Source organism: Apaloderma vittatum, unplaced genomic scaffold, assembly GCF_000703405.1.
Source record: "Apaloderma vittatum isolate BGI_N311 unplaced genomic scaffold, ASM70340v1 scaffold345, whole genome shotgun sequence".
Classification (NCBI taxonomy): Eukaryota; Metazoa; Chordata; class Aves; order Trogoniformes; family Trogonidae; genus Apaloderma; species Apaloderma vittatum.
In genome coordinates, this window is record NW_009716261.1 from 7566 (window position 1) to 33779 (window position 26214).

Here is a 26214-nt window from a genome sequence, read left to right on the forward strand (position 1 = left end):
CATCAGCTGGAAAGGGATATTCCCCATCGCATCCACCCCTTTGCTTTTGTTCTGCTTGCTGTTTCAGTGGTCAGGAGTACTCGGAAGGGTTCTTCCCGGGCACGAGTCAGAGACTCCTTCCTAAATAGCAGAAGGGTTCTAGGACTGTGCAATCGCTTCTGCAACACCCCTCACGGGGTGACGGAACCGCAGATCAGAACTCTGCACTATCTTCGCGGCTGTGCCGCGTCTCGGTTGCTCAGTCCACCCACACAAGCGTCAAATCCAAATCACTTTTCCACAAACACTTCCTTTTAAGCACACCCAAGTCCGATAATGCCACAAAGTACGTGTTTGCAGAAGTACGTAGCTCAACCCGTGTCCATACCAACGTACTAAATACCTGTTGGATACGGTGCCGTAAAGGACATTTCCTATGACTTACAGGGACCCCCTTACGACCGGTCCCAGATACCAGAGTGCACAAACACAGTTCCAGAACACAAACCGAGACATTCCCACAAGTTCCAGAAGAGAAAATTTTCAAGAATACCTTTTCCCTTCAGATGGTCCTTGTCTGCTGCCGCAGCGATCCGATCGAGGCGAGGAGGCCCTTCGGGAAATCCCGGGGGTGCCGAAGGCAGCCCTGTTCTCAGCAGGCCCTGTGGCTGAGCTGAACGGGTCCCAGCGGTGGTGCCAAACGGATGCCGCGAAAAGTTGAAATTTGGGCTCGATGGTCATGGCGACTGTTGAGCAGCTATCCTGGATCGGAGCCCTGGACGCACAAGGGATCACGCCGCAAAACGTACCTGCCGTAGAGAGTCAGATGCATAGCTTAGAAGCAGGTTATACGCACACATTCACAATATTTCTGAGAAATTACTAACAGACACCCTATCACAGGGTATCACCAACTCCCGCATGCGCATTACAGCCTCTGGGTGGGCCTCAGAGTTATCTGCTGGTCATCTACGTCATCCTCCTCTTCACCACCATGTTCTTTTGAGGAATTATCGCCCCTACTCCCTTGCCCGTGCCGACAAGCAAGGTCTTGAGGCAGCCTGTGCCTGTCTCTCTCGTAGCAGCCTTGCATTCCGTGCTCGGAGATGAGTCCCGCTCAAAGCGTGACAATGTGTGTCTAGAGCCAGCTCACAGGTCATTGCTGCTGCTTCTTAAAAGCCTTGTCGCTACTAAAAGAAACTTATTCTTCCTTGTTGAACTACTACTCTTTGTTCTGGTTCTGTCGTGTTATACCTATGACCAGCTCTTTGCCACCTGCACTGGAGGCACTTGGCTACCTTCGAGAGCAGATGCATCTAGCATCTCAAGTGTAAATACTGTAAAAACAACAACAAAACCCAATATGTTTAATTTCTTTTTGATTTCTGTGTTCTGTACCTCTTAAGAAGCATTTTTTTTCCTCTTCGTTTAGATGATTCCTTGTGTTTTTCGCCTGCAAATTTGGTAAAGACCTCTTACGAATTAATAGAACTACATTCAATGTTTTTCTGTCTGAAAACAAGTATGAAGAAACTCATTCTTTGGCTAAAAGAAACTGCTGACATCTGTGACACCCACAATATTAACAGGGATCAGAGCAAAACCTATGTAGTCAATGTTGCTGTTTTCCGATTCCCTTAAATTAGATGGAATTTTGTGAAAGATAAAAGCATAGCACTCAGATATTTACACTTTTTGCATCTTTGGGTAGAGTTAACCACATTTAAATAATTATGCATAGTCTACACATACTTTTTTTCATGTAGACCTTTTAATTTGTAGCATCAGAAGGATCAGAAATGTGATGCAATGTCAGTATAAAAAGCAAAATATTTTCCTGGTGTACAAAATGTTACCTCCTTCTGTGGATCACTGTGTTAAGCACGGCAGATGTGCCAGAGGGCTTCTGAGAAATAGCACAAAGACGGAAACAGATGAAACAGAAACACTCTCTGCAGAAGCAGGTTCCGACTCTTCTCTGTGGGATACATTAACTGAGCACTGGAATATCCGAGAGGCTTACTTTTCATTTTTAATTTTTAGGGTCAGTGAGACTCCAGGGTGGCAAGACTGAGTTTGAAGGTACAGTGGAGGTTTATTTGAATGGAATCTGGGGAATAATCTGTGGGAGCCACTGGGACAATAATGATGCAACAGTCATATGTCGACAGCTTGCACTTGGGTAAGTTTTGCATCTGAGTCAAAATCAGTCAACTTATTGTAATCATGTTTCAGTACAAAGGACAATCTGTACAGTTTACTTTCAGAGGTGCACACAGATAAGAAAACCCAAGACGGAACAAGTTTTGCAGCTTTACATTTTCATGGAAATGTTTTTGGTAAACCAGAATGGACTTAACCAACAGGACCGTTCAACATAATTCGGTCATTAAACTTAAAATAACATCTATAGTGGTACTGTAATCGCGAGATGAAACTGTGGTCATGAAGAAAATGCCTGTAGCAAAAGAGAATTTTAAAACTAAAATGCAATTTCGGCGTCTAAGAAAATCAATACTGTTTAAGTTAGCAACCAAATTACCCAAATATCCCCCCTTAGCACCCAATGCAGTCTGCCCTTTGTCGGTAAGCCACGAAGTCGGGCTGGTTTTATTGCCTTTCTGACATTTCTTTCAGTCCCATCCCCACGTAGTGATTTCGTTTGCTACATGCAATGAGGGGCTTTGACATCACACTTGCGCTGTGCCATTCCTAACGATTATTCCACTTGTTAAGACTGCTAGCCAGAACTAAATCTAAGCCGTTTCATAACGTTCAATACTAATCTGGGCACACCACGCCAGCTTCTAAAAATATGAGGATTAGATGAAATAAAAGTTCAGCCATCTGGAGGCCCTGATTTCGGTTGTGACTTCAGCTGTCGACGTGCAATGTCTCCTTTCCGTACATTCGTTAAGTCCTTTTTGCCTTCCATACCCTCAACATTTCAGCTGAACGAGACTGCTGTCAGCAGAAGTCATTCAGCGATACGGGTGAACGGTTTGGTCTTGCCAACAGAGAATCCAGGCCAAAAAGCCCCAAGCAAACCGCAGTCGCAAGTTTCTGTTCTTGTGAGTGTTTGGCAGAAATTTAGAATCATAGAATCATAGAACAATTCAGGTTGGAAAAGCCCCTTGGGATCATCGAGTCCAACCATTGACCCTACACTACAAGGTCACCCCTAAACCATATCACCCAACACCACATCTAAATGACACTTGAACACATGCAGGGGTGGCGACTCAACCCCCTCCCCAGGCAGTCTGTTCCAGGGTCTGACCACTCTTTTCCAGTGTCTGACCACTCTTTCTGTGAAGAATTTCTTCCTAATGTCCAGCCTAAACTTGCCCTGTTGCAGCTTGCCACCATTCCCCTGGTTCTGTCCCTAATTCCCTGTGAGAAGAGACCAGCACCAACCTCTCTACAATGTCCTTTCAAGTAACTGTAGAGCACAATGAGGTCCCCCCTCAGCCTCCTCTTTGTCAAACTGAACGATATACAACAAGGTGACCTTGCTAGATGTTTTTGATGCTTTTCCGGTCCTTCCACCTATCTGTTCTTTTGATTTTTACAGTACTTGGGCTTTGTTTCTATTTTAGTTTTGTCAGGCATGACATGGAAGAAAAGATGGCTCAGGTATTGCTGCCGTAGATTTGAGTATGGGAAGGAAAAGAAGCTGTTTGCGAGTTTTTGTGGTGGATGGAAGAGGCTGAATAGAGAATAAAGGGCACGTGCCTGATCTAAAGGAGCGTGAGGGGGTTTCGCTGCACCTTGGTCACAGCCACATTGTATGACGTGTGTGGGCAGAGCACGGGTATATTTTAATGGAATAAAGGAGAGGACAAGGGGGAATGGCCCATTGGCACTACCTCTGCGTGCAGTGCGATGGTACTGCAGGCTCTCTGCTCATTTTTGTAGTGAAGAACTGGGAGAACGGGAACGTAGCCGGCCCTGCAGCAACACGGGCCACTCTGCTAAACCCTCCCACAGCCAAATGGTGAGAACTGGGTCACATCTGTTACTTTTCTTTATGCAGAAGACAATGCTGAACTGTATGAAACTGTTATGAATTTACACTGCTGATGAAAGCCCTTTCTTTTCTACTGCAAGATTTATACAGGAGAAAATGTTCCGCTTCCCCTCCTCCCACTCTAACGTCCTCTCCTCATTATTATTCTTGCAGTGAAAAAGGTACAGCAAAACACATACCGTTTTCTGGACTGGGCCCTATTCCCGTTTACTGGAGTGAAGTGCGTTGTCGTGGCGATGAAGAAAATATCCTGTTGTGCGAAAAAGACATCTGGCAGGATGGAACGTGTCCTCAAAACATGGCAGCTGCTGTCACATGTAGCTCTTCCCTGGGTAAAAAAAAATCAAGACGTATGGTTTGGTTAACTCTGTACCATATTGAAATGCAAGTAGTAATAATTACTCATTAAATTAGAAAAAAAATATTAAGACTTCTTGGAACAGGAAAATAAGACAGATTGAATCGTGGTGTCATTAACTGTTTTGAATCTCTCTATGCTGTCCAGGCAGAAATTTTAAAGAAGATGATAAATGGCAACTAAATGGGCAGATATGCCATCAGGTTTAAGAAATCGCTGACCTTGAGGAAGACGAGGCTGGCAGCGCTTATTACAAGACTGTTGTCTGTTTCAATAATGCTGGAAGGAAGCTGAAGAGTAATTTATAGGGCAGGATATCTGCAATGAATTAAGTTAATCTTGACTTTGAGCAGACCAGATGAAGCTTTCCATGTTTTGCAGGTTCTACTGCAGCTAGCCTTTTTATGTAATTACAAAAAACCAGATTTCATACTAGTGAAAAGTAAGATCAAGTTGCAGAAAGGCCCTCAATTGTCTTTTTTTTTTAAAAATGAGAAGCAAATTAAATAGTAGCATTAATTGGTTGGAAGGCCTACATGAAATTAATCACATTTTAAATCATTCTCATGTTATATATGGTGAAGCTTGAAAATAATCTTTTTAGAGCAATTATTTTTCATATGGTTTTAAGCTCTTTCCATTATTACAGCTTTATGCAGAAGTGATGCTTTCAAGACAATTTCTTGCGGCACCAGAAAAAGGTTAACGATTTGAAAAACCCCAACCCCAAAACCTACCTCAGAAGCAGGAAGGGAAGGATACTTGAAAATTCAAGTGAGCATCCGCAGTCAATGAGGTTTCACTCCTCTGACTGGACGTACCAAATAAGAAAACACAAGGATGAATTTCTACTTCTGCAGCAATGAAAGAACTTTTGCCTCTTCCTTTATATGTGACCCTCTGGAACCAAGCTGATACAGAGCCCTTCTGGGTAGAAATGCAGCTTTCCTTAGTGTTGTTTTCAGTAGCTGTGAAGACTTTGGCACTTGAGTAACTCAACATCATGATGGCAACTTGGCTGCGTAATAATCTTGAGCTTCCGAGAGCGGAACTTAGTCGAGCTCATTCCTAAGAAGTTTAACTTCAGGTTTCCCATCTAACTAGAAAAAATGCAGTGCGGTTCTTGAGCGATGCCAGAGAAACCATTAAGCCATCTACTTTCTCTGGAGTATCAGGATAATGTTGTGGGAAAGAAATGACCTTTTTCCTGTGTTCTGTGTTTGATCGCAGCCCGTGTCCTGACTCCGGTCCGGCTGGCTGGTGGGAGCGACGCTCACGAAGGCAGAGTAGAAGTTTACCACGCTGGCCAGTGGGGCACTGTCTGCGACGATCAGTGGGACGATGCAGATGCTGAAGTTGTCTGTCGGCAGCTTGGCCTCGGGTTTGTTTTTCTATGTCTTTTCTACTCCAGCAGCAAAGCGGGACAGTTAGGTCCATAGCCTGGAGATGGCAAAAGCTGAGAATACTAAAACCGAATAATTTTTAAACAAAAAGCAAACCACAGGTGATTTAATTGACCTTTCTTGCTGTGCTCTTATTTAGTAAGCGCTACCATCAACACAGTGTGTACCATGAATTTCCACAACTTGCCTTTTGTAGAATTTTTCTGGTCCTAATTTAATATTGTTATTTTTCCCATACGCCTTTACCGTTTCTCAAGAATTTATATGATTGCCAATTGCAAATTTTCTATTGTTTTCCTTTTTAAAGTAAGATGGGAGAGAGATGATTACATATTTATACAAAGCACTAGCAATGAAATTCACATCTATTTAAGTCCAGACATGGATTAATGAGCCAGTGCCTCAGAAACATGAACCACTGCAACTTAGGTTAAAAGAAAAATAAATCACAGCAATGTGCTCTTCTGCTAAACAGTTGCAAAAGCCAGTGAAGAGTTGGAATGATTACATCCCAAAACCAAAGAGTTAAGACCTGTCACGTTTTCAGTATGAGCTGAACTTACCATTCCTGTTAGGTGTGGAAAACTCTCCTCAAATCAAAAGAATAATTAGTTTAGAGCACTGCATGCAAACTCTATGTTAAATAATTTAAAGGAATTCTAAGATCGGTAATTCACTACGGAAAAAAAATTTAGACAGACATTTCAATCTTACAAGTTGAAAAAGAAGACAGATACTGAGAATACTTGTATACAAACCAGACTAGATATATGAACAGAGAAATTACTGAGTGGAAAAGCCAAACCATGAAAAATATTTCCATATGAAAGGCACAGTATCTATTTATTAAATAGAACTGGAAATGCCCTGATAGAGCATCAGGGTTAAACACTGCATAATTGCTGTCATGCCGGAACAATGGAGTGTTTTCAATGTGCATAGGTTTTTCGGCTCTAAATCCTCTATGCTGACAGAGAGAGTACGGCACGCAAGGCTAGTCATGGCTCTGTTTTCTGTTCTTATTTCTAGGTATGACATTGATAAGTCACTTCAGAGCTCTTTTCCAGTGGTTCATACATGACTAAATGGCAAACAATCATTTCTATCTGCCTCATCTGAGTATTTGAGACTTGATTAATGCGCTTTAAGGACAGATGAAAGTCACTGTAGAAATAGATATCGGATTATTTTTACTACGTATAAAAATTAAATAAAAATTAAAATTAGAATCCTCATACCCAAGCTGTACTTCACTAATCTCCTTGACGAAACTTACGTTTAAATACCAAAAGGGGCAGGAAAGGAAAATCTCACAGATTTGTGGAACCACATCACATTTCACGGCATAACGCTGGCCGCATTGCCGGCTCCCAGCACAGCGACTGTTTCGGCAGTCCCACTTGCTGTATTAGAAGCCGAATACGCAATATTTTAGCTCTTCGCACTGATCCCCAGGCTCTTCTGCTTCCTTATTCCTGACTTGGTGCTTGTTACGTGTTGACAGGGGTGTTGCCAAGGCGTGGAGCCAGGCTCACTTTGGAGAAGGCTCGGGCCCCGTGCTGCTGGACGAGGTGCGGTGCACGGGAAACGAACTCTCCATAGAACAGTGCCCAAAAAGCTCCTGGCGAGAACACAACTGCGGCCACAAAGAAGATGCTGGTGTTTCCTGCACACCGCTCGCAGGTAATTAACTGCCAGTTGCCAGGCAGGGAAACAGTGACAAAGGCAGAGCCCACAGCTCTGGAAAGCGGATTTTGCGTTTGCGGGGGAATAAAGCATTCTGGCAGTACCAGGATGAAGCAGCCGTTGGCTGGAGAAGTTTGACGGGTACCAAAAACTTCATTATTCAACCCAAGATTGGGTTCCATAGTACCACTCTCAGTGCCACTTTTGCGTGGGGCGTGCCTTAAGCGGGCATCGCCTCCGTCAGCGGGAGGAAGCACCGCAGAGTAAAAGCGATGGGAAGTGAGAGCAGAGACAAAGCAAGACATAAGGTCTACGGGCCATGAAATCAGAGCCCGCTCCTGCGGACTTGGCACGTCATAAGGGCTTGGGGGATCCCTGTCTTGTGCTGTTCTCTTGCACTTAAGCAACTGCATGACACACCACTCCATGGCTGAGCAGGCGCATTGGGGCATTTCTTTCGGCTTCTCATGAAGTGACCCCTAGAGATCAGCACGAGGTGCAGTCGCCTAATACTCCCATCAAATGCAGTACATGCAGCGCTATTCGTTTTGGTTGAGAACAATAATTGAGCTTAAAAAGCCCCAAGTGATTCTTTTTATTTCTTTTTTCCTGACTTGTTAACGACACAGATGGTGCACTAAGACTAACAGGAGGGAGAGGCAGTCACGAGGGACACCTGGAGGTCTATTACGCCGGGCAGTGGGGCACAGTCTGCGATGACGGGTGGACAGAGCTGAATACACAGGTGGTTTGCCGGCAGCTGGGATTTAAGTAAGACTACTTGATGTCAGCTATCTGACTCTTTGGCTTGACAATGATGACCAACATTGACATGAATCCGACATTATTCAAGAGTCTTTTTGATATTAGCCGAGTGCTTCATAGAAGCACCGAGTTCAAATCCATACAAGCCTGCTTCCCTCAGTCTTGAGGAGGTATTTATGGCCTCAGTTCAGATGGAATAAAAAGCTTCAACTGAGGCTGTGATTCAGCAGCCTTTGTTCACTGAGTTCTTTCCCATCACCTCTTTGGCTGGGATCGATATGCTATAGAGAACAACTGATCTGCTGCATTCTATTTTGCCTGGAACATTTTGATTCTTCAAAACCTTGGCTTGCTGAACAGTCGTTAAAAATCACAACATTAAGTCCTGGATCTAGCTCATTCTGGCCCTGTAACACTGTTATCTGCTGAAAAACATAGTCGGTAAAAATCCCATTAGAGTTTCACACATTCACTCTTCACGGTTTTTCTTATCAACTGCAGCTACACAGATACTCTCTCTCTAAACGATTATTGCCTTGCCTTCAGATTATAGCAGCTCACATTCAAAAAAGAATTTTATCTCATTTTTTCCCCAGACTGTGACATTTAAATGTATATATAATAATAAGAATGTGCTTTAAGTCTCCAAGTCAGTGAGACAGCCACATGCTTGGTCGAAGTCTTAGTCAAAGATATGACATTCTCAAGTTTGTATTCTTGTAACAGTAATTCCTTAATAAAAACGTTACCAAAGCAGCAGCATATGGTGCTCTCATAGAATTTAATGCTAACTGAACCTGCTCTGTTTACTGTTACTACTTGAGAAACCTTTATTTCTTCAGAAATATTTTTTTTTCCTTTCTAGTGCTTAATTACCACATGCCCTCTGATCACTGGTGACCAGAATGATTTATATACCCGTGTGTGTCATGCAGGTATGGAAAAAGCGCACCTGCGAGATACTCGGGAGGCAGCTCTGGGCCCATCTGGTTGGATGATGTCAGCTGCTCCGGGAAGGAGACAAACCTTCTGCAGTGCTCAAGGCGTGAGTGGGGAAAGCACGACTGCAACCATCAGGAGGACGTCAGACTCATTTGCCATCCAGATAACGACAGCCATAAACCCTCCCTTGGTAAGGCATCTCCTGGGTAAAGGCACACGAGCACTGCAGTGGGTGCAGATCTGAGCAAAGTACAGGATACTTAAGGATGCTTAAAATCTTAATATTTGGCAGGTGTGGGCAAAGAAAGAACAGGACAGGAAAAAAAACAAACCCCAAACCAAAAGCTCACTTTTCTCCTGCAGATCATAGGAAGTAATCAAGCTCTTTTTAAAGGAACATAAACAGCCAGAACATTTAAGATCAACATAAATTTCTAAGGTAACAAAGTTGGTCTTCACCAGATTTCAGACCTATTCATCACTTTGTGCACTTCACTTGGAACTCTCCAAGCTCTAAGTAACCATCTCATGCTATCAAAAGTTGGAGACATGCCTGAGCACTGAGGAATACAAATCAATAGCACATCCTACCACAGATATGCTGACATTCAGACAACCCGAAAAAAGAGACAGACAGAAAGAGGGGAACTTCAGAGATACCAAGAAGGAAGGGTGAGAAGCATGAAATGATTTCTTCATTGCTTTTGCCTATCATTCATGTTGTGCCTGGGGGAACGGGTCCCGCTTGCTCACCACGACAGAAGGATACCACAAACACAGGTCAAAGAGCCAGTTCTAATATCAAAAAGCCTACGGACCTGTATGACGAAACAATAAAAACATAGATAAGAAAGGATGTGAGAAAAAAATACTCATTACACAGTGGCACTGCAGGACAAAATATATACACATTCATTCTAAAGACCGTTAAATCCATGTGTAAATAATTAAACTAGACTTCTGGCTCTCAGATACGTACAGAAAAAATGACGGGGGAACAATGGGTTGCTCAGCACTCAAGAACAGTTTCATCTGACAATTTGCATGGAAAAGTTTGCAACTTTCCATTAGGTAGCCTTTTAGAAAATTGTCGCCTCTATTCTTTAGTTTAACCAGGTATATTTTAGTCCATTTTGAAATTAGAATTATAATGAGTGGAGTTAGATTGACAGATTCCACTGAAATGTCATGGATTTGTATACCCGGTGCCCGAAGCTCTCTGGAAACTACAGACCAAAGGTCTATCTGCAAACTACAACACGGATTTACTGCACGACTTCGCTACCTGCGCTTCCAAATTTCCTTGTCCTGTCTCTCCCTCTTTATAGTCTTTTTCCTTTATAGCACTTTGACCTCTCACAATCCAGTGAACGCTTTATGTTGCAGTACAGTTCTCTTAGGTGTAGATGATGTCAGATCGTATAGGGGAGAAAGAATTTTCTCAGACCAAAACCAACAGGAATTCAAATCATGACTGCTGTCTTTACAGATGCAAACCATCTGTGCTTCTTTGCTCAGATTCCTATGAAAAAATAATCTTAGCTGAAGGAGGTCTAGTTCAGTTAAATGCATCCATATGGTAACGTTCTCACAACCCCCATTACCAGAAAGTTAGATTAGTTGTGTATTCATAATTTTTTTTTCCCTAAAACTCAAGAGGATGAGATTACAATAAAATAGCCATACTGCATCATTAATATCCCAAGCCTCTAGCTGGGTAGTATAGATTTCACTTAAATCATATTCTTCCAGAATAACACATCATGTCAACAACAAAATGATGACAGTGTATCTGACATTTCCTACAAGATTTCTGACTGGGAAGCAGACAAAGACTCTATTGTTACTGTTTATTTCCCATTGTCTGAAAAAGCCTATTTTCTCCCTGTAAGGATGAAATCAGTAGAAAAATATGAGAAATCAATAGATGATAGGACTTGAGGAAATACTTTCATTAGTGTATTCAGGATTACGAAGTATGACATACTACAAGATTTAGAAGGTGATTCTCACTGAAAAGTTATAAAGTGGCTGCAGATGAATTTGCAGCTGTTTTAAAGCCAGTTGCATCACTTGCATGCTACAAAGGAGTTTTAATGTGAGTAAGAATCAAACATGTACTTTGCCTAATGGTTCAAAATTTAACTCCAGGCCAAGCACCGAACAAGCCACGATTAATTCAGTCTGACTAATCCACATACGTGAGATTTTTGTATAATGAACCTATCTGAATAAGCAACCAATTTATATTGCTAGAAGAACAATTGTGCATTAGTCTAGGATAACCTGCTGGAGAACACTGTGATCATACAAACCCACCAGAGAACAACAGGCGTAACAGTAAGCAATAAGTGAATTTTGGCACAACGCTGCCCTGTTTCCCTCAGACAGGGGTTAAGAGGAGTGGTACCAATCGGTTTGAGAATGGGTTTAGGAGCTGAACTACAGTTAAATTCACCCGTAAAGTTTCTACAAGGAAAACGTGTCCAGCTTGCATGGCTGGCATCAGGTGTTCTACGCCATTAGGGGGAGAATTTTCTGCTGCCCATTATGGTCAGATTCTGAGCTATGTCACATATTGGTACGAAATGAAGGAACCAGATCAACTTTTAAGTTCAAATCACAGTAGTATTTCATATTGGTCTTGTAATTGGTACAAACTGCTTCCTTTTGCCAGCCAGGAAAAATACAACTACGTAAACAGCTGACATGAAGCTTGTTGAACACAAACATCAGTTGCCCCTGTACAGAGAATGGGATGAAAATAGCTATGTCTTGCTTCTGTTGTTGTGAGCTGACAGCAGTAATTTCTTCCCAGGTCCTCCCATCAGGCTGATGGATGGTGAGAATAAGAAGGAAGGACGCGTAGAGGTTTTTATCAACGGCCAGTGGGGTACCATTTGTGATGACGGATGGTCTGATAAAGATGCAGCTGTAGTCTGTCGACAGCTTGGCTACAGGTAAGAAAACTCATTAAGCTGTTTCTCAAGTTATCTGTCTGCTGCATCCAAAAATGTTAAGTTTCTGCAGCTGAGTAACACCAACATACGTCTGATAAGATAACACAGGCCTTCTGAAACTTGTCTGTTTGGCATTCTTTTAGAAGAGTGTATTTCTGGTATTTGTCTGAGAAGTAGCAGGCTATATCATCAAAAGGAGTATTCATTAACTAGCATAATCGGGTAAAGGAATTGTACTATTCAAACATCATGTGACCTGCTCGACAGTAATCTGAATAAACTTCATTTAATATGGGAATAGACCAGTCAGGACAAAAACCACCCTCTAATTAAAACCACTGCGGTGTATACGTGTCACTTTGCAACTAAGTCGCTTAATCTCATTTATAGTCATCATCGCTCATAAACAATTGTTTTCTGCAGGCCTAAGAGCAGTAAAGATATAACAACTATAAAGCAGACGTAAAAATAAGCAGACTAATATGAGCTGAAAAAGCCAGAACAGTAGTAAGGAACAACAGGAAATTGTGAAGTGTCTCCTCTGAGCGTATCTGAAAAGAAATTTGAGGTTAGAAAATAGTTTTGTTTACTCAGTTGCACTCATTGCTCTAGAACATGATGATTTTCCTATTTTTTTGCTGGTCGATGTTCTAGTTAAACAATATTTTGCTTGTGTTTTGATTTTTTTTTTAAGAGTTTGTCAAAAGTTAAGGCTTTTCATAGCAATCAGCAGCAAACTGAGAGATTACTGATGCAGAGTGAGAGACGGATAGCTCTCATACAGAGGTATGAAGAGTCCCTGTGGTCCAAGTCCCACGACGCAGTTGATGTCAATGCATGACTGCAATCCATATGCACTAAGTTCCCTCCGTCATCTTTGTCTCCCTACGCCGCTTTCACCTCAAATACCTGCATATGCAACCTCATAGATATCAGAGTATTCCTTGAGATTTATCTGGTAAGGCAGTGCCCTATGAAGTAGCTGGTAAGAATCTGCAGAGACGATTAAATACTGAACTGCAATAAATACTTCTCTGGAAAAGGCAAAGAATGCTGTGGTCATTCAAAGCAAACTTGTTTTCGATATCCCGAAGAACTTGAGTGCCATGCCCTAAAGCGGAAACTTGATTTGTGATATAGAGATACCAAAACCAGTTAAGAAGCTGCAATGAGTGCCTGTACTGTGTCGCTATTTTGTCACAGCACACAGGGACACATCAGCTGCCCATTGGAGAGTAGGAGATTTTGTTTTGTAATTATCTGTAATCAGAGAATCATTCACAGAAGAAAAATATTTGGAGCACGAAGAGACACACTGCTTGTGACTGACAAGTTAAATTAGGTAAAGGCTGTCCTATACTGGTTTCAAAGTCGGTGAAGGCTTTGGATTATCTGCTAAATACATGCTTGCCAAGGAAATTAGAAATGCATAAGGACAGTTGACCTTGTGGTATCACCTCTGTCAAATGTTTGACGTGATCCTTTTTCCTGGCTTTTTACAATTCATTCATTCTAACCAACATTACCTACTTAGGAAACCTGCCCGCCTACTCTTAAAAACATGGGCAAAAAATCCCAACAGGCGAGGCTGCTGGCAAGTTCAAAAAAGGAGGAAGCTTGTACGTATGACTTTCATGTTCCCATCATATGGATATGGGCAAGAGACGGCTGACTTGTTTGAGTTTGATCCAGCCACACCTCTAATGCGGCGAAGCTTTGATAATGGTAGGAGAAATCAAAATTCCTCCCGCGCAGAGAATCCCTACCTGATCAAGGGACGTAAGCCCTTGGTGCCGTTCTCACCTATCCTCCCCAACACTGCCAGTATTAAAAGAGGTAAAAAAATTCGTGGAAAGGGAGAGGAATACTTTGTCACCTAATACAGTTTCATTGGTTAACTCTCCCTACTCCAACGTTTCATTGTACATGCGGTTACCCTGCTGTACACATAGAAGTACTGTGCTTTACTATATGCAATTATAACATTTTATCAGTACGTTCACTATCTCCTTATTACAATGAAATATCAGTATATTAGGCTTAACTCATATGTAAACTTGCAGTTCAGACACACCTGGAGGCAGCTGTGGCTTCCTGCCCACTTGTCTGTATAACTGCTTAGGTGGTCTCTCACTTAGCATTCCTTCCCACTCTTAAACTGTGAACAACAAAACATCTATTATAGTTTTTATATATTACATATATATAATATATAGAAGCATTATCTTAAGTAATGAAAAGTAAAAATCTATCACAAAGTTACCACCTGAGATGTTTACATGCACAAGACGTGGTTTTTTACTGCCTTTGTTCCTCCTGCCCTCATGTTTGCCCACGGCAGCGGGTTCTAAGCAGATGATCCCCTCAAACACCAACCATTCTGTCATTCTATCCACTCCCTGATTTGGGAAGCAAGTTGATCATTCAAAATTCTGGCACTGCAGTCTCTGTTCAATCTGCCTGGTGCTACATACAAGCCATGAAGATCAGAAATGCAAACCCTGATAAAACGCCCTAAGTTTGACATTTAAAAATTTCGGTTTGACAGTTATCATTACACGAGCAGAGGATTATCACACTGACCTTCTTTGCAAAGTGCCTCAAGGCCAATATATAAAAAACACTACGTGAGCACCCAGTAAGGGATCCTCCCAGGGAAAAGCGGTGCCAAGACTGAGCTGCGTTCAGTCTTTCTCTAATTACACTTGTTCAACGCCATCGTGGGGTGCACTTCAAAAACGGCATTAAAATCCAATACGTTAATAACCATTAACTACTAATTGATCTCCAAGTCCTAGCTCCGACTACACTGCAAGGACACTGTATTTAACTGGCCCATATTTCTGAGAGAATCAGAAGTTATTTTTAGCATTCACAGATGCTGATTTTATATGAGGATTAAAGAGATTATGAAAAAGCAGCTTTCATATATTTGGCTTAACAGATATTGGTGATGCTGTCATAAAGGAATTTGCATAGTGCCTGCTATCTAGTACATAAAAGCACTTTTTAAACATTCACGAACTGTAGAAATTTTGTTGCACTTTTTTTTTTTAAATATTAGATTAATACAGGCAACGAGAAGCAAAGTTGTCATCAAATGAATCAGCGACTGGACTTGGAATAAAACCTCAATGTCTTTCACTACTCACTCCAAAATTATATCAGCTGAGTAAAATGCAGAATAATGCCTCGAAGTGATTAATATGAAAAATATGTGCTGTGTTTCCAGAGGTCCGGCTAGAGCAAGGACAATGGCATATTTTGGGGAGGGCAAAGGCCCGATCCACGTGGATAACGTGAAGTGCACCGGACACGAGCGGTCCCTGGCAGACTGCATTAAGCAGGACATCGGGACGCACAACTGCCGCCACAGCGAGGACGCCGGCGTCATCTGCGAGCAGCTGAGCAAGAAGAACCTCGGCAACAGCAATAAAGGTGACGGCTCCTTGTGAATGGCAGAGCTGCGGATGGGGAACGGTCACGGTAGGAAGACACGGACACCAACAGTGCCACCACAATGCCACCTTACAGAGGAAAGGGTTAGATTGAAATAAGGGCAGCAACAAAGGTGGTGGGAAACGCTCTCTGCTTGCACTCTGTGATCTTGCTGCTGCACGGAAGAACTATAAAGACTATGCAGGTGATTCAGGGTATTTGTCTGCCATGGTTTACGGCACCCATGGAACATGAAAATGCAAACAGCTGGACAGCTACTCTGAACTTTTCAAAGTAGAGGTTATCTTCAGCTGAGCACAGAGACCTCTGTGGCGTGCCAAGCCCCGCTCGCACTTACGTGAAGCGAGCAAGAACCCTAGCAGAAAATCCTACCCTTGGGAAGCAGAGCACAAATGTGTCACTAGCTCCTTACTCACAGTCAAAAATAATCCCGGCTAAACAGAATTTCTAAGAGAATTCAGTGTATCTTCCCCAAGCAAAATGTGGTTGTTAAAAACCACCATGAAACACAGAGTAATGCCTTCATGTTGGGGTGGTTTTTTTTTTTGTTAATTCAGTGAAGATTGGCTACTTGTCATATTGAGTTTAATGCTGTCTACATCTTCTTTTCTGGTTTAGATTCTCTTGCTTCTGTTTGTGGATTGAGGTTACTACATCGTCGACAAAAGCGAATAATTGGTGGGAAGAACTCTTTACGGTAAATATTTGGTAAAGACAAGTAACTTGGAATATAAAGCTTCTAAGACATATATTTGCCCTAAGTGGCTTGCCTAATTTTTTTGGCTGAAAATATGCAGATGCTCATAGGCTTAGTCCTTGATTGGGTTAAACTTCTTACATGTTAAATAGCCATTTTACTTTATTTCAAAGGGCATCTTGGTATCAGGATGCGAGCTATATGACGAGAGCTATGAATACAGTACAAGGTTTTAAATGGTACCTACAGCAAATAAGAAGGCCTAGAGTTCATTGCCTAAGACCTGATTTTCTGTCACAAAATAAGCCCCTCTTACGATGACACAGCTAAAAATCAGGCTTTTCTAATACTTTTTTCTTAGCTCTTAATGAAAAGTTAACAGTATAAGATGAACTAAATACTGCTGCGACTAAATGCTACACTAGGAAGTACAGGCTTTATTTCTTAACAGTTGTGAGTAACCACGAGAAATAGATATTCACAGACTTAGAAAAGGGGTCGTAAAAAATACACTTACAGTATTATTATGTGTCACTGCTCAAGCTAATTCAAAGAGCATCTCTAGATGCATTTCAAAAAAGATACTGCCTAACTGAAAGAGCTTCTAAGAGCAGTAACAAGAAAAACATTGAAAGGCAGCCAGACAGAGCGAAATAAGATTACTCCCCTTAGCAGGAGATAAATGAAAATAATAAGTGATACATTAAATAGATAAAGATCAAGAATTCTTGTCTCAGAATATGTGTACAAAGGACACTGGATGAAATAAAACCATGACACAATTAAATCAGACCAATAAAATTGATCTTATAATAAACGAGCAGAAGGATGTTTGGATTTATCTCACGTTTTTGCTTCACCAGCAGGGCACTTAGAAATGCTTTAAAATCAAGAGAAGGAACTTATGAACAATATCAGAAAAGGACTCGTTGTCACGAGAAATCATTAAGAGAAAGAACGTGCCCAAGTTCAGAAAGGAACAGGACACGTAGATACGTATCAGGAAATGCAAAGCTCTCCCAGTTAGCCCAGTTTGAAAACACATGTTAAATCCCGTCTTAGAAATCCCTTCTTATACCTTATGGGAAGTAAATTCCTCAACGTTCCTAGAAAACATTTGGCACTGGCAACCCCGACACAGGATGCTGGACTAGATGACCCTGGGCAGCTCTTTTCCTCCAGCACACCTACTCGAGTTGACAGCAGCCAGAAAACACCTAAGCCTGCCTGTTGCTTACAGGAGCATCTTCCTCCCTCTCCCTTCTCTCTGACTCCATAATTTGCTCATCTATTGTAAATTGTATTGGTCTACCGGGTATATTTTTGATACCTTCAGTGAATTATGTCAATATTTTACACAAGGAAGGACTTAAATAAAACACAGTATTACATGCTGTAAAAGAGATTCTGTTCTTACGTGCAGGCTTTGATGAGTTTGTCCATTGTATGGAGAGGTTTTAAAAGAAAAAAAAGATAACAACGATCCATCAAAGTTATCTGTAAGTCAGGAGAATGTTTGAAATAATCCATCCCGTCTTGATCGGCCAGCAAATACGTATCCCAGATTTACTATACAAAACAGGCTGAAAAAAAGGTGCTAATATATTCCTAGTGGTTTCTACAGTTGCTTTAGGCCTCTTGGTTTGCCACCTTCCCTCTTCAAACAGCTCAGAACTGACAGAGACATGAATGCAGACCGGAAAGGATGCTGGGTTAAGCTTTTCAAGAAATTCCCTTCTTTCTCCTCTGCAGTTGACAGGAAATGTCTGGTTTGTTGACTTGGACAGTATTTGGCAAGGAACCCATAGAATGCGTTTTTGGCACGACAAATGCAATGCGAGAAGGGAAAGTTAACAGAAGTGACAGTGAGAGGAAGCGCTCAGAACGCTGGATGCCCAAACAGTCTGTAAAGTAATGCTGGGCATTGCAATTCTGAATGCTGCAGGAATATAAAGGTATTCTCAAACGTTAATAAATAACACACTTTGCGAGTAACAGCCAAACAAAACAGGAGTTACACTCAAGAAAACTGAGAAGCTACCTCACTTTGCCTTTGTTGTACCTTGAACACCATGCCTCCTGTCCTCTGCAGGGGTGGCTGGCCGTGGCAGGTCGCGCTCCGACTGAAGTCATCTCATGGTGACGGAAGACTCTTGTGTGGTGCTACTCTGATCAGCAGCTGCTGGGTCCTCACTGCCGCACACTGCTTTAAAAGGTACGTCTTTCTTCAGTAGTGAACTCTGTCTTCCAACTATGCTGTTGCTCTGGGTATAGGAAAAAGCATTGCAGTTGAAGCCCACTGAAAACTGTTCCAAAGAGTTGGCCTTTGGTTTAAAAGAAAACAACAAACCACCAACCATGCAACCTCCTTTCCCTCCAAATAAAAAAATATTCGCAGCTTCAGTATTTCCATGAAAAAACACAGACAATACTCTGACATTTTAAGGCAGCTTTCTGTTCCAACAGAAGTGCAGCTCAGGGCTTTCAGGTTAAGCGACGAACACTGAGCAAACATCACACACAGGGGCTGTAACAGTCCGGATTATTTTGGTAACGATAGATATTGGCAGCTACAGACATTCTGACTGTAGCACTGCAGTGACTACGCGAACCGGTCCCTCCAGACCCACTGGAGAAAGCAGGAGAAAGCACTAGTGTGTGTTTTGCTGAGTCTAGCAAGAAAGTCAATCAGCACACTTGGTATTAGCGAGACCCAGCTGGTTCACTTATTCTTCACAAATAAACTAGAGCAACTGCCTTTGTTATCTCACAGTACGTAAAGAATTGTGTCTTCTGCATCCATCTAAACAAAGGTCCCATCCCCTTCTACAAAGAAATAACTGTCTAAGCAGTTATACTGCTGTAATTCCCTGACACTGGCATTCAATAGAACGATGCCAAATTCAGCTCCTTTCCATATGTTTAGCAACTGGTTTGCAACACACACTCCCTCAGAAATCACATTTGATCTACTTGGTTTACCTTGTGCAATTCTCAGTATTAAGCTACTGTCTAGTCTTTTCCTAATTTTGCAGAAAAAGATACTCTGTTACTGACAACTCTCCTATTCTGTCTTTATGACATCTCCTCTTCAGTAATTCTGGCATCAGCAATTCACTGCTGATAAAGTTACTGTAGTATAAAAGCATCAACTTTCACCGTAAGGAAGCTGGTCTAGCGTTTTGAGCTTTCAACAGTAATTATTTTTTTGGAGTCCTTACAAAAAGTTGCATTATGAGCTGGAATTAAAGCATAGAACAGCACTGCAGTTTTGAGGATTTTTGCTAGAATTTGGTCAAGTGGTCTGCAAATGTGTTAACTTTGGACTTTGAGCCTTTCCTTTTGCACACTAATAACTAAAAAGAAGAGTCAGGTATATTCTTACTCAAATGGCAAGCGTTACCTTGGCTTAGCACCAGGTGCACATCTCAGCCTGTTTCATGTAAGTCACAAAGGGCTTTTCCTGGTAATATTTCAAGCTGAGATGGTCAAACTTTATGAAATTGCTGCCCAATTCAAGTGATGCCCTAGTTGTTTCTGTGGAACTATAAAAGCACTTCAGTTGCTGCCGTCAAAATTTAGAGACGATGGCTTCCTACTCCTGTGTTCATCACCTCTGTAGGGATTATTAAGGATTCAGCTTAAGCTCTTGGGAGAGCCTGTGACTGAAGGCTTGACAAGAAGGCAGTCCTTTTAGCTATTTTACCCCAAAGGTCCTCTTGAAGGCAAGAAACGGGAAGGTCACAGGAAGCCAGTCACATTTTCTGCCTCCAAATCACTGTCTTGGTTACCCAACTCTTCGCCTTACTAGAACATTCGCCCGAGGTTTCGCGAAGTGAGTCGCTGTGCCGCGCTGCCGGGGCGTTCCTAGAGCAGCTCCAGCCGCCTGTGGGTGCACCGCTGCTGGCTGGAAGGGAGAGAAGGCACCTTTAGCTCTAATTTAACTTTGGACAGACTGCCCTGAACTTCCTAATGGGCTCCGAGGGATTTTTGGGGGCTAGGTTTCCAAGAGCTATCTATAGATCAAGCGCCTTCTTGGCATGTTTTCCACAGACAGACAAGAGAAAGGCCAGTGTACCGTTTCCCACATCCTGGAAACCGAAACGGCGCTCAAGTAACAGAAGTGGGCTCATCTGTGCTACGGATAAAAAACAACTGCACTTTTATGCCTGAGGATTAGAATTGTTCGCCTGCAGTATAGCAGCATTACTGGTTTCTTTAATTTCATAGACACCCAGTTAAAGATCAAGATGTTTTGAAGCTCTTCTCCCTTTTATAAGCCATCCGTCTTATTAGCAAGTTTTGTGCTGAGTGGTTCTGACAGCTACTGGGAATTTGCAGGTCTATACATTAAAAACAAATAAGAGCTTCGGTTAATTAGAAATATGAGACATAGAAAAAAAAGAAAATTATAATGAGCATTACGTCATTTTAGGAAACACTGTGTTACCTGAACATTTTACTGTTCTAACAATATAGCTCTTATTTAAGTGCTTCTTGAAGCTTGCCTGAATGCCCATATATACTTCAACACAGTCCTGGTTGTTTTGAGCACAAGGGAACCAAATACCTAGTTTAAAATTCAGTTTTCTCAAATCTGGCATGAATGGTGAGATTAGTTCAGGTGAGCCTTGAACGTCAGTACATTTACTTGACTGGCAGCAGGATGGCATTAGCGTGGTGGCCGATCACGAAGCCATCCTCCAGTTGGCAGGGAACTAAACCTTCCAGGAGGTGCTCAAGCCAACATTGCTCCAGCTGCACTAGAGCTTAAAGGCATGGCCAGCCAGCCATCCAACAAAAGGGCAACGCTCTCCAAGCATCACCATTTTCCACCCATGAAGCACTCCCAGATTCCTCCTCTGCCTCCACTCATCAAATGATGTGTGTGAGTGGGATGGTTCTCTGCCATTTCAAAGGAGACTTTTAGGTGAGGAGGACTGGACACCCTTAAGCTAGATTACTTTGCCTTTTTTATGTGCCAATGCTCTATTACAGTATTTCCACATTTAGCAAATACTAGCCCCAACAGGTGAAGAAATACGATTGTCAACAGATGGAAAAAAACCACCAAATAGTTTAAAAAGCCTTATGTGCATAGAGATACGGTAAATCTGCGCCAAGACTACTATGAGGCTTCTCACTAGAAGCCTTGTAGCTATTAAAGTTTCATACATTTGCACAAGCAGCAGCACTTCTCACTCTATTAAATATTTAAAATGAGTAATTATAATTAAGACAAGCTTTCCTGGATCTCCTTTCTTCGTTATTCTGCTACAAATGACCATCATCCGTAACACAGAAAACCATCAGGAACCTATTAAAGGGAACACTGTTCCTTTACTCAAAATCAAGGATGTAACATGAAATAGAAGCAGCAAATTTTCTACTGTACTATCTGATATCTGGCTGTCAGGAGCACTCTCATTATCACTAAACAGCTTTATGCTTAGGCTTACGAATCAAAACATACAATTAAAAAAGAATTTTCATTGATTATTAAGTCACTTTAGGAAGAAAGTGCATTCATTTCCCATCTCAGTTACAGATACCTAATGAATCCGTGACTCTCCAGTACTCTGACTTCCATGAAAAAAAAAATGATGAAAAAAAAGCACACAACCCCTGCCCCCCTCCAAATTGCATTAAATATAAGAGAGAGCGTATATGGTAAATCCTGTAACTGGTGTTGTGGATAAGACCTATAATGTAAAATGCAGAGACATCCATTACATTTTAAAAAAAGAGAAAATAAAACCCAACAAACAAGAGGAAAGATTTATACATGGACCGTGTCCACTTCAGAGAGGGGCACCAGCATTGCACGGTCAGCATGTAAAACATTCTGTAGTTGGGTGTTTTATTCCTCTGGTTACGTTTCGCAGAGGAACAATCCATTGGTTGGTTTACACAATAAAATGAGCTACCAGGGTCTGTCAGTTTGGTCCTTAGTGTATCCAAACTATTTTATATACCATGGCAGCATGCCTTCTGCCAAACAGTCAACATCATGGGTATTTCCATGAAAGAGGTGGCCAAAGGGATCAACACGCCTGCCTTTGATTTGGTAGTTTTTCCTGCAAACTCAGAAATCTTTAAGCTGTAGTCCTAAGACGTACACCACCGGCGATGTTATAAAGACTCCACGTGAAGAGACAAACGACCATTTAATATATATAAATACTGAACTGCAGATGCAACTTTCTGCAGAACAGAAGGTTAAGGAGTCAGATTAATTACCCTACTAATATTTTCCATATCTAGGGGAATAAAAAAATACTTTCCTCCTTAATTTGTATATTTACATAAAAATACATTTCTAACTTTGAGCGCTCTGGTTTTGCCAAAGCGTTACTGGACATTTTGGTGCACGAGCCAGGAAAATTTGCTTTCAAGTCTATCTACATGTAAACATGCTAAATGAAAACTCTGAAGTAGAGTTTCTAAAACTTCCCTGAAGCAGTAGTGAGCAAATAAATAAAACCAATTCAGTACAAACTGGTGCTGAAACGTACCGAGCATTTTATTGTGGAGACGCACAACTTGGTTATTAAATAAGTCACTTGGGCAGAAATACTACTAGAAGTTCTGTTAAGAAACACCTGTACTATATAGCATTTTAACATACCGCGTAACCTTACTCCTTGCTGCATTAAGGAAAGGCAACAGATGGCAGGAGACAGAAAAGAAACTCACCCAAGGTCGCAGAGTAGAGCACAGCACTGCTAGGAAAAAAAAAAACCACTGGTGTCTAGCCAGTGCGAGATTATACTTTTACTGCCTCCCACATCATAGCTCAGAGTAACAATAACACAAGTTACCAATCCCTGGATTCTAGAATCTTCAAGGGACTGGAGTTAGAACACACAGGGATCCAGGAGCTTCTGCCTTGTCTGCTGTTCTTTTCCTACGCACACTTTCATTTCTTAATAGGAAATTCCTAAAGAAAAGAGATTCAGCGATGTTATAAAATACCAGCACTTTTGGGGAAAGTATTTGACACAGACTGCTGTTACCACAGAGGAGAGTTTTGTGGTAGACAAGGTACTCCATTTTTCCCGTACAGCAGGTCATCTTCCGATGAAGAGATGTTTGGTTATAGCCTGCAACGCTCGCTCCTTAGAAATCTAGAAGGGAAATTTTGTTTACAGAGGACCTGAATGAGATCTGCAGAATTTGACAAAGAAAAGCTTTGCAGGCAGCCAGGAACGCAACCCACGATTAGAATAAATATCCTGTGATAGGGCTATACATTGTTCAGCGGAAATCCTTCTCTGTTTGCTGCTCCTGAGGTAAGCTTTAGTAAGCTGTGGAACTCAGCACATTGCCGGAGGATATATAAAAAGAACATGTACAGGTTAAAAAGTGACGGAACGCTCTAGGGTAGTTCCTGCACACATATCACAAATTCCCTCTTGAAGACTAAGGAAAGGGAGAAGGCAAGGGAAAAATATCCCAATTAGCTTAGCCAGCTTTTTTAAAATAAATAAATGTACCCAACAGTACTCCCTTGTTGGTATTTTCCTGAGAGGGGCTGTGTCCTGTAATCCAAAAATCTCCAAAGGCACACACAGAAAATTGTCATTTTAGCCACAGCAATCATCTCTAAGGCTTTTACCGTTCAGTCCATGATGTGAAAGAAAGTCTAAGACGTACAGGCCTTCTGTCACTTTGCCAGAAGATGCACACACACTTTGTTTTCCTCATTATAACTTCAGTTCATTTCAGAGGTTTCATCTAAGCCTCTAGAATTTCTCAAGCAACCTACAAAGCAAGCTTGAACAGTTTTCCTTGCAGTAACTTGGGAGCACCAGGATGACGTTAGCACTCATGAAAAGGCAGGTTTTCACTCTAGTTACTGGCAGTCTGCATCACCCTTTACTAAATCCGTTTCTAACGCACACCTCGCTTCCACCTTGGCAGTAAGTCAGTCACAGCAGGTGCCCTGAGGAAACCCTGCCTGTGAAAACAGACCAGACGGAACACAGTTCGACCAGAAACTTGAGCAAAAGTTTTTTGACATTCTTTAAGATATACTTAAACATCCGAGAAGAAATGTCTGCTCTTTAAAAAAAGGGAATTTTGGTATTTTTCTTTATACGAGCAATACAGAGCCTGACCAAACGTGTTGGCGTGCTGAGCCTCTGCCCTGTTTGTTTTCCCCTCCATCTCAGGTACGGCAACAACACTCAGAGCTACGCTGTGCGAGTCGGAGACTACCACACGCTGGTACCAGAAGAGTACGAGGAAGAAATAGGAGTGCAGCAGATTGTGATCCATAAAGAGTACAGGCCTGACAGCAGCGACTACGACATCGCGCTGGTGCGGCTGCAGGGGCCAGAGGAGCAGTGTGCCAGGTTCAGCACCCACGTCTTACCTGCCTGCTTGCCACTAAGGAGAGAGCGGCCGCACAAAACTGCTCCCAACTGCTACATCACGGGATGGGGTGACACAGGTAACAACCTTTTCGTGATTTCATTACCTGAAGCTGCTTTAAAACAAAAAAAGAAAAAAGGCAAACATGCAAAAAATCCCACACAGCAAGACCCAAATACTTAAAGAAGAAAATACTTAAAATGGAACAATTTCACTCTTCTTATATAGGTGCATATTTTCTCCCCTGATCCTTACACAAGAATGGCACCACTTTGTTTACTGAATTTTGTTTGCATTTGAAAAATGCCCATTAACCATGGCCCTCTCAACTACAGAACCAGTCAGTAAAATGGCCTCATTAAGACTGACAAGCACGAAGGAAAAGCTTATTTGTTGCAGGGCACACTCTACACAGCAGCTTATCCTCCCCTGCCTCAGGACATAGCAGCCAGCTCTAACCTATTTATGGTTTTAAAGGTAAGTACAATGAGTATTTTAGAAGGGCTCTTCAAATTGCACGACTTAATAGAAAAAAGGGTCCAAGATATACACGTGAGAAAATTGCAAATAACACCTTTAGTCTCCCTTGTTACCACTGACATTTTCAATCTGCAGTTAGATTTAAATAAGAGAACCTCTTGCCAAAATTTACAAGAGCCACAATGCAATCTGCAATCCAGGCTTCTGGAGAGCGTACCAGTCGCTGCTTGGGTCAGTACAAGGTTCTTCCTCTTCAAAGGTCTTTTTCTTTGAAATATTTTACAAATTAGTATGTTCTACTTTTGTGTTTTCACGGTGCTGAATGCCGCGCAAGACAGCAACCACACCTGGGCCTTTGTTCCCCTGCCTCATTCAAACTGGCAGGGAGACAAGCAAATTTGACTCTTTGCACGCACAAATCTGCCTGCACAGATGTCTGGGGCACCGCCCTACAACCAGGGAGACAGACTTGTAGGGCGGCGGTTTCTGCTAAAAACAATTGCCAATTCATTGCCTAGCTCTGTCTAGTTGTTACACAATTCAGTGCAAGCTCTGCAGTACTGTCTCCTTAGGAAAAAAGCACCTCTATTCCATATTTACAATATCTATATAGCATTTTGGGGTATTTAACACACAGTAGATTGTTTTCAGTATTTAGTCTTTTTTCAGTCGTTTTACTGAACGACAAAATATTGCAAAGGACTGACAGCAAAACCAGGATTAGCTCACATTTATGTTTCCACGAGACAATAATTTGCGTCCTCTTTCCAGGAAGGGCTTATTCGAGAATGTTACAACAGGCTGCCATCCCCTTACTTCCCAAGAGGGTATGCGAAGAGCGTTACAAAAGAAGGTTCACAGGAAGAATGCTCTGCGCTGGAAACGTCCAGCAACAGAAACGCGTTGACAGCTGTCAAGGGGACAGCGGGGGCCCCCTGATGTGTGAACGCCCAGGGGAAAGCTGGGCTGTGTACGGCGTCACCTCCTGGGGCTACGGCTGCGGGGTGAAAGATTCTCCAGGCGTCTACACAAAAGTGTCATCTTTTGTACCCTGGATAAAAAGCATGACCAAACTATGA

General features: G+C 42.1%; 1 protein-coding gene across 1 annotated transcript; it reads left to right on the top strand.

Annotated features, from left to right (window-relative positions):
- The first annotated feature begins 718 nt into the window (after window positions 1-718).
- PRSS12 (protease, serine, 12 (neurotrypsin, motopsin)) lies at window positions 719-26214 on the top strand. The gene is made up of 13 exons (XM_009869438.1): window positions 719-800; window positions 2023-2161; window positions 4163-4341; window positions 5598-5748; window positions 7275-7453; window positions 8086-8227; window positions 9157-9353; window positions 11982-12123; window positions 15356-15561; window positions 16201-16279; window positions 18372-18494; window positions 24454-24734; window positions 25907-26214. Exons 1-13 carry the CDS (start codon window positions 719-721, stop codon window positions 26212-26214), a joined length of 2208 nt encoding a protein of 735 aa, XP_009867740.1.

What these genes read in the sequence shown, in the direction of transcription:
- PRSS12 (XM_009869438.1), top strand. Translation starts at nt 719, where the DNA reads ATGGCGACTGTTGAGCAGCTATCCTGGATCGGAGCCCTGGACGCACAA. An exon ending in TGCCGGCAGCTGGGATTTAA is followed by an intron (nt 8,228 to 9,156) that starts GTAAGACTACTT and finishes TGTGTCATGCAG; the next exon opens with GTATGGAAAAAGCGCACCTG. An exon ending in CACGGGATGGGGTGACACAG is followed by an intron (nt 24,735 to 25,906) that starts GTAACAACCTTT and finishes TCCTCTTTCCAG; the next exon opens with GAAGGGCTTATTCGAGAATG.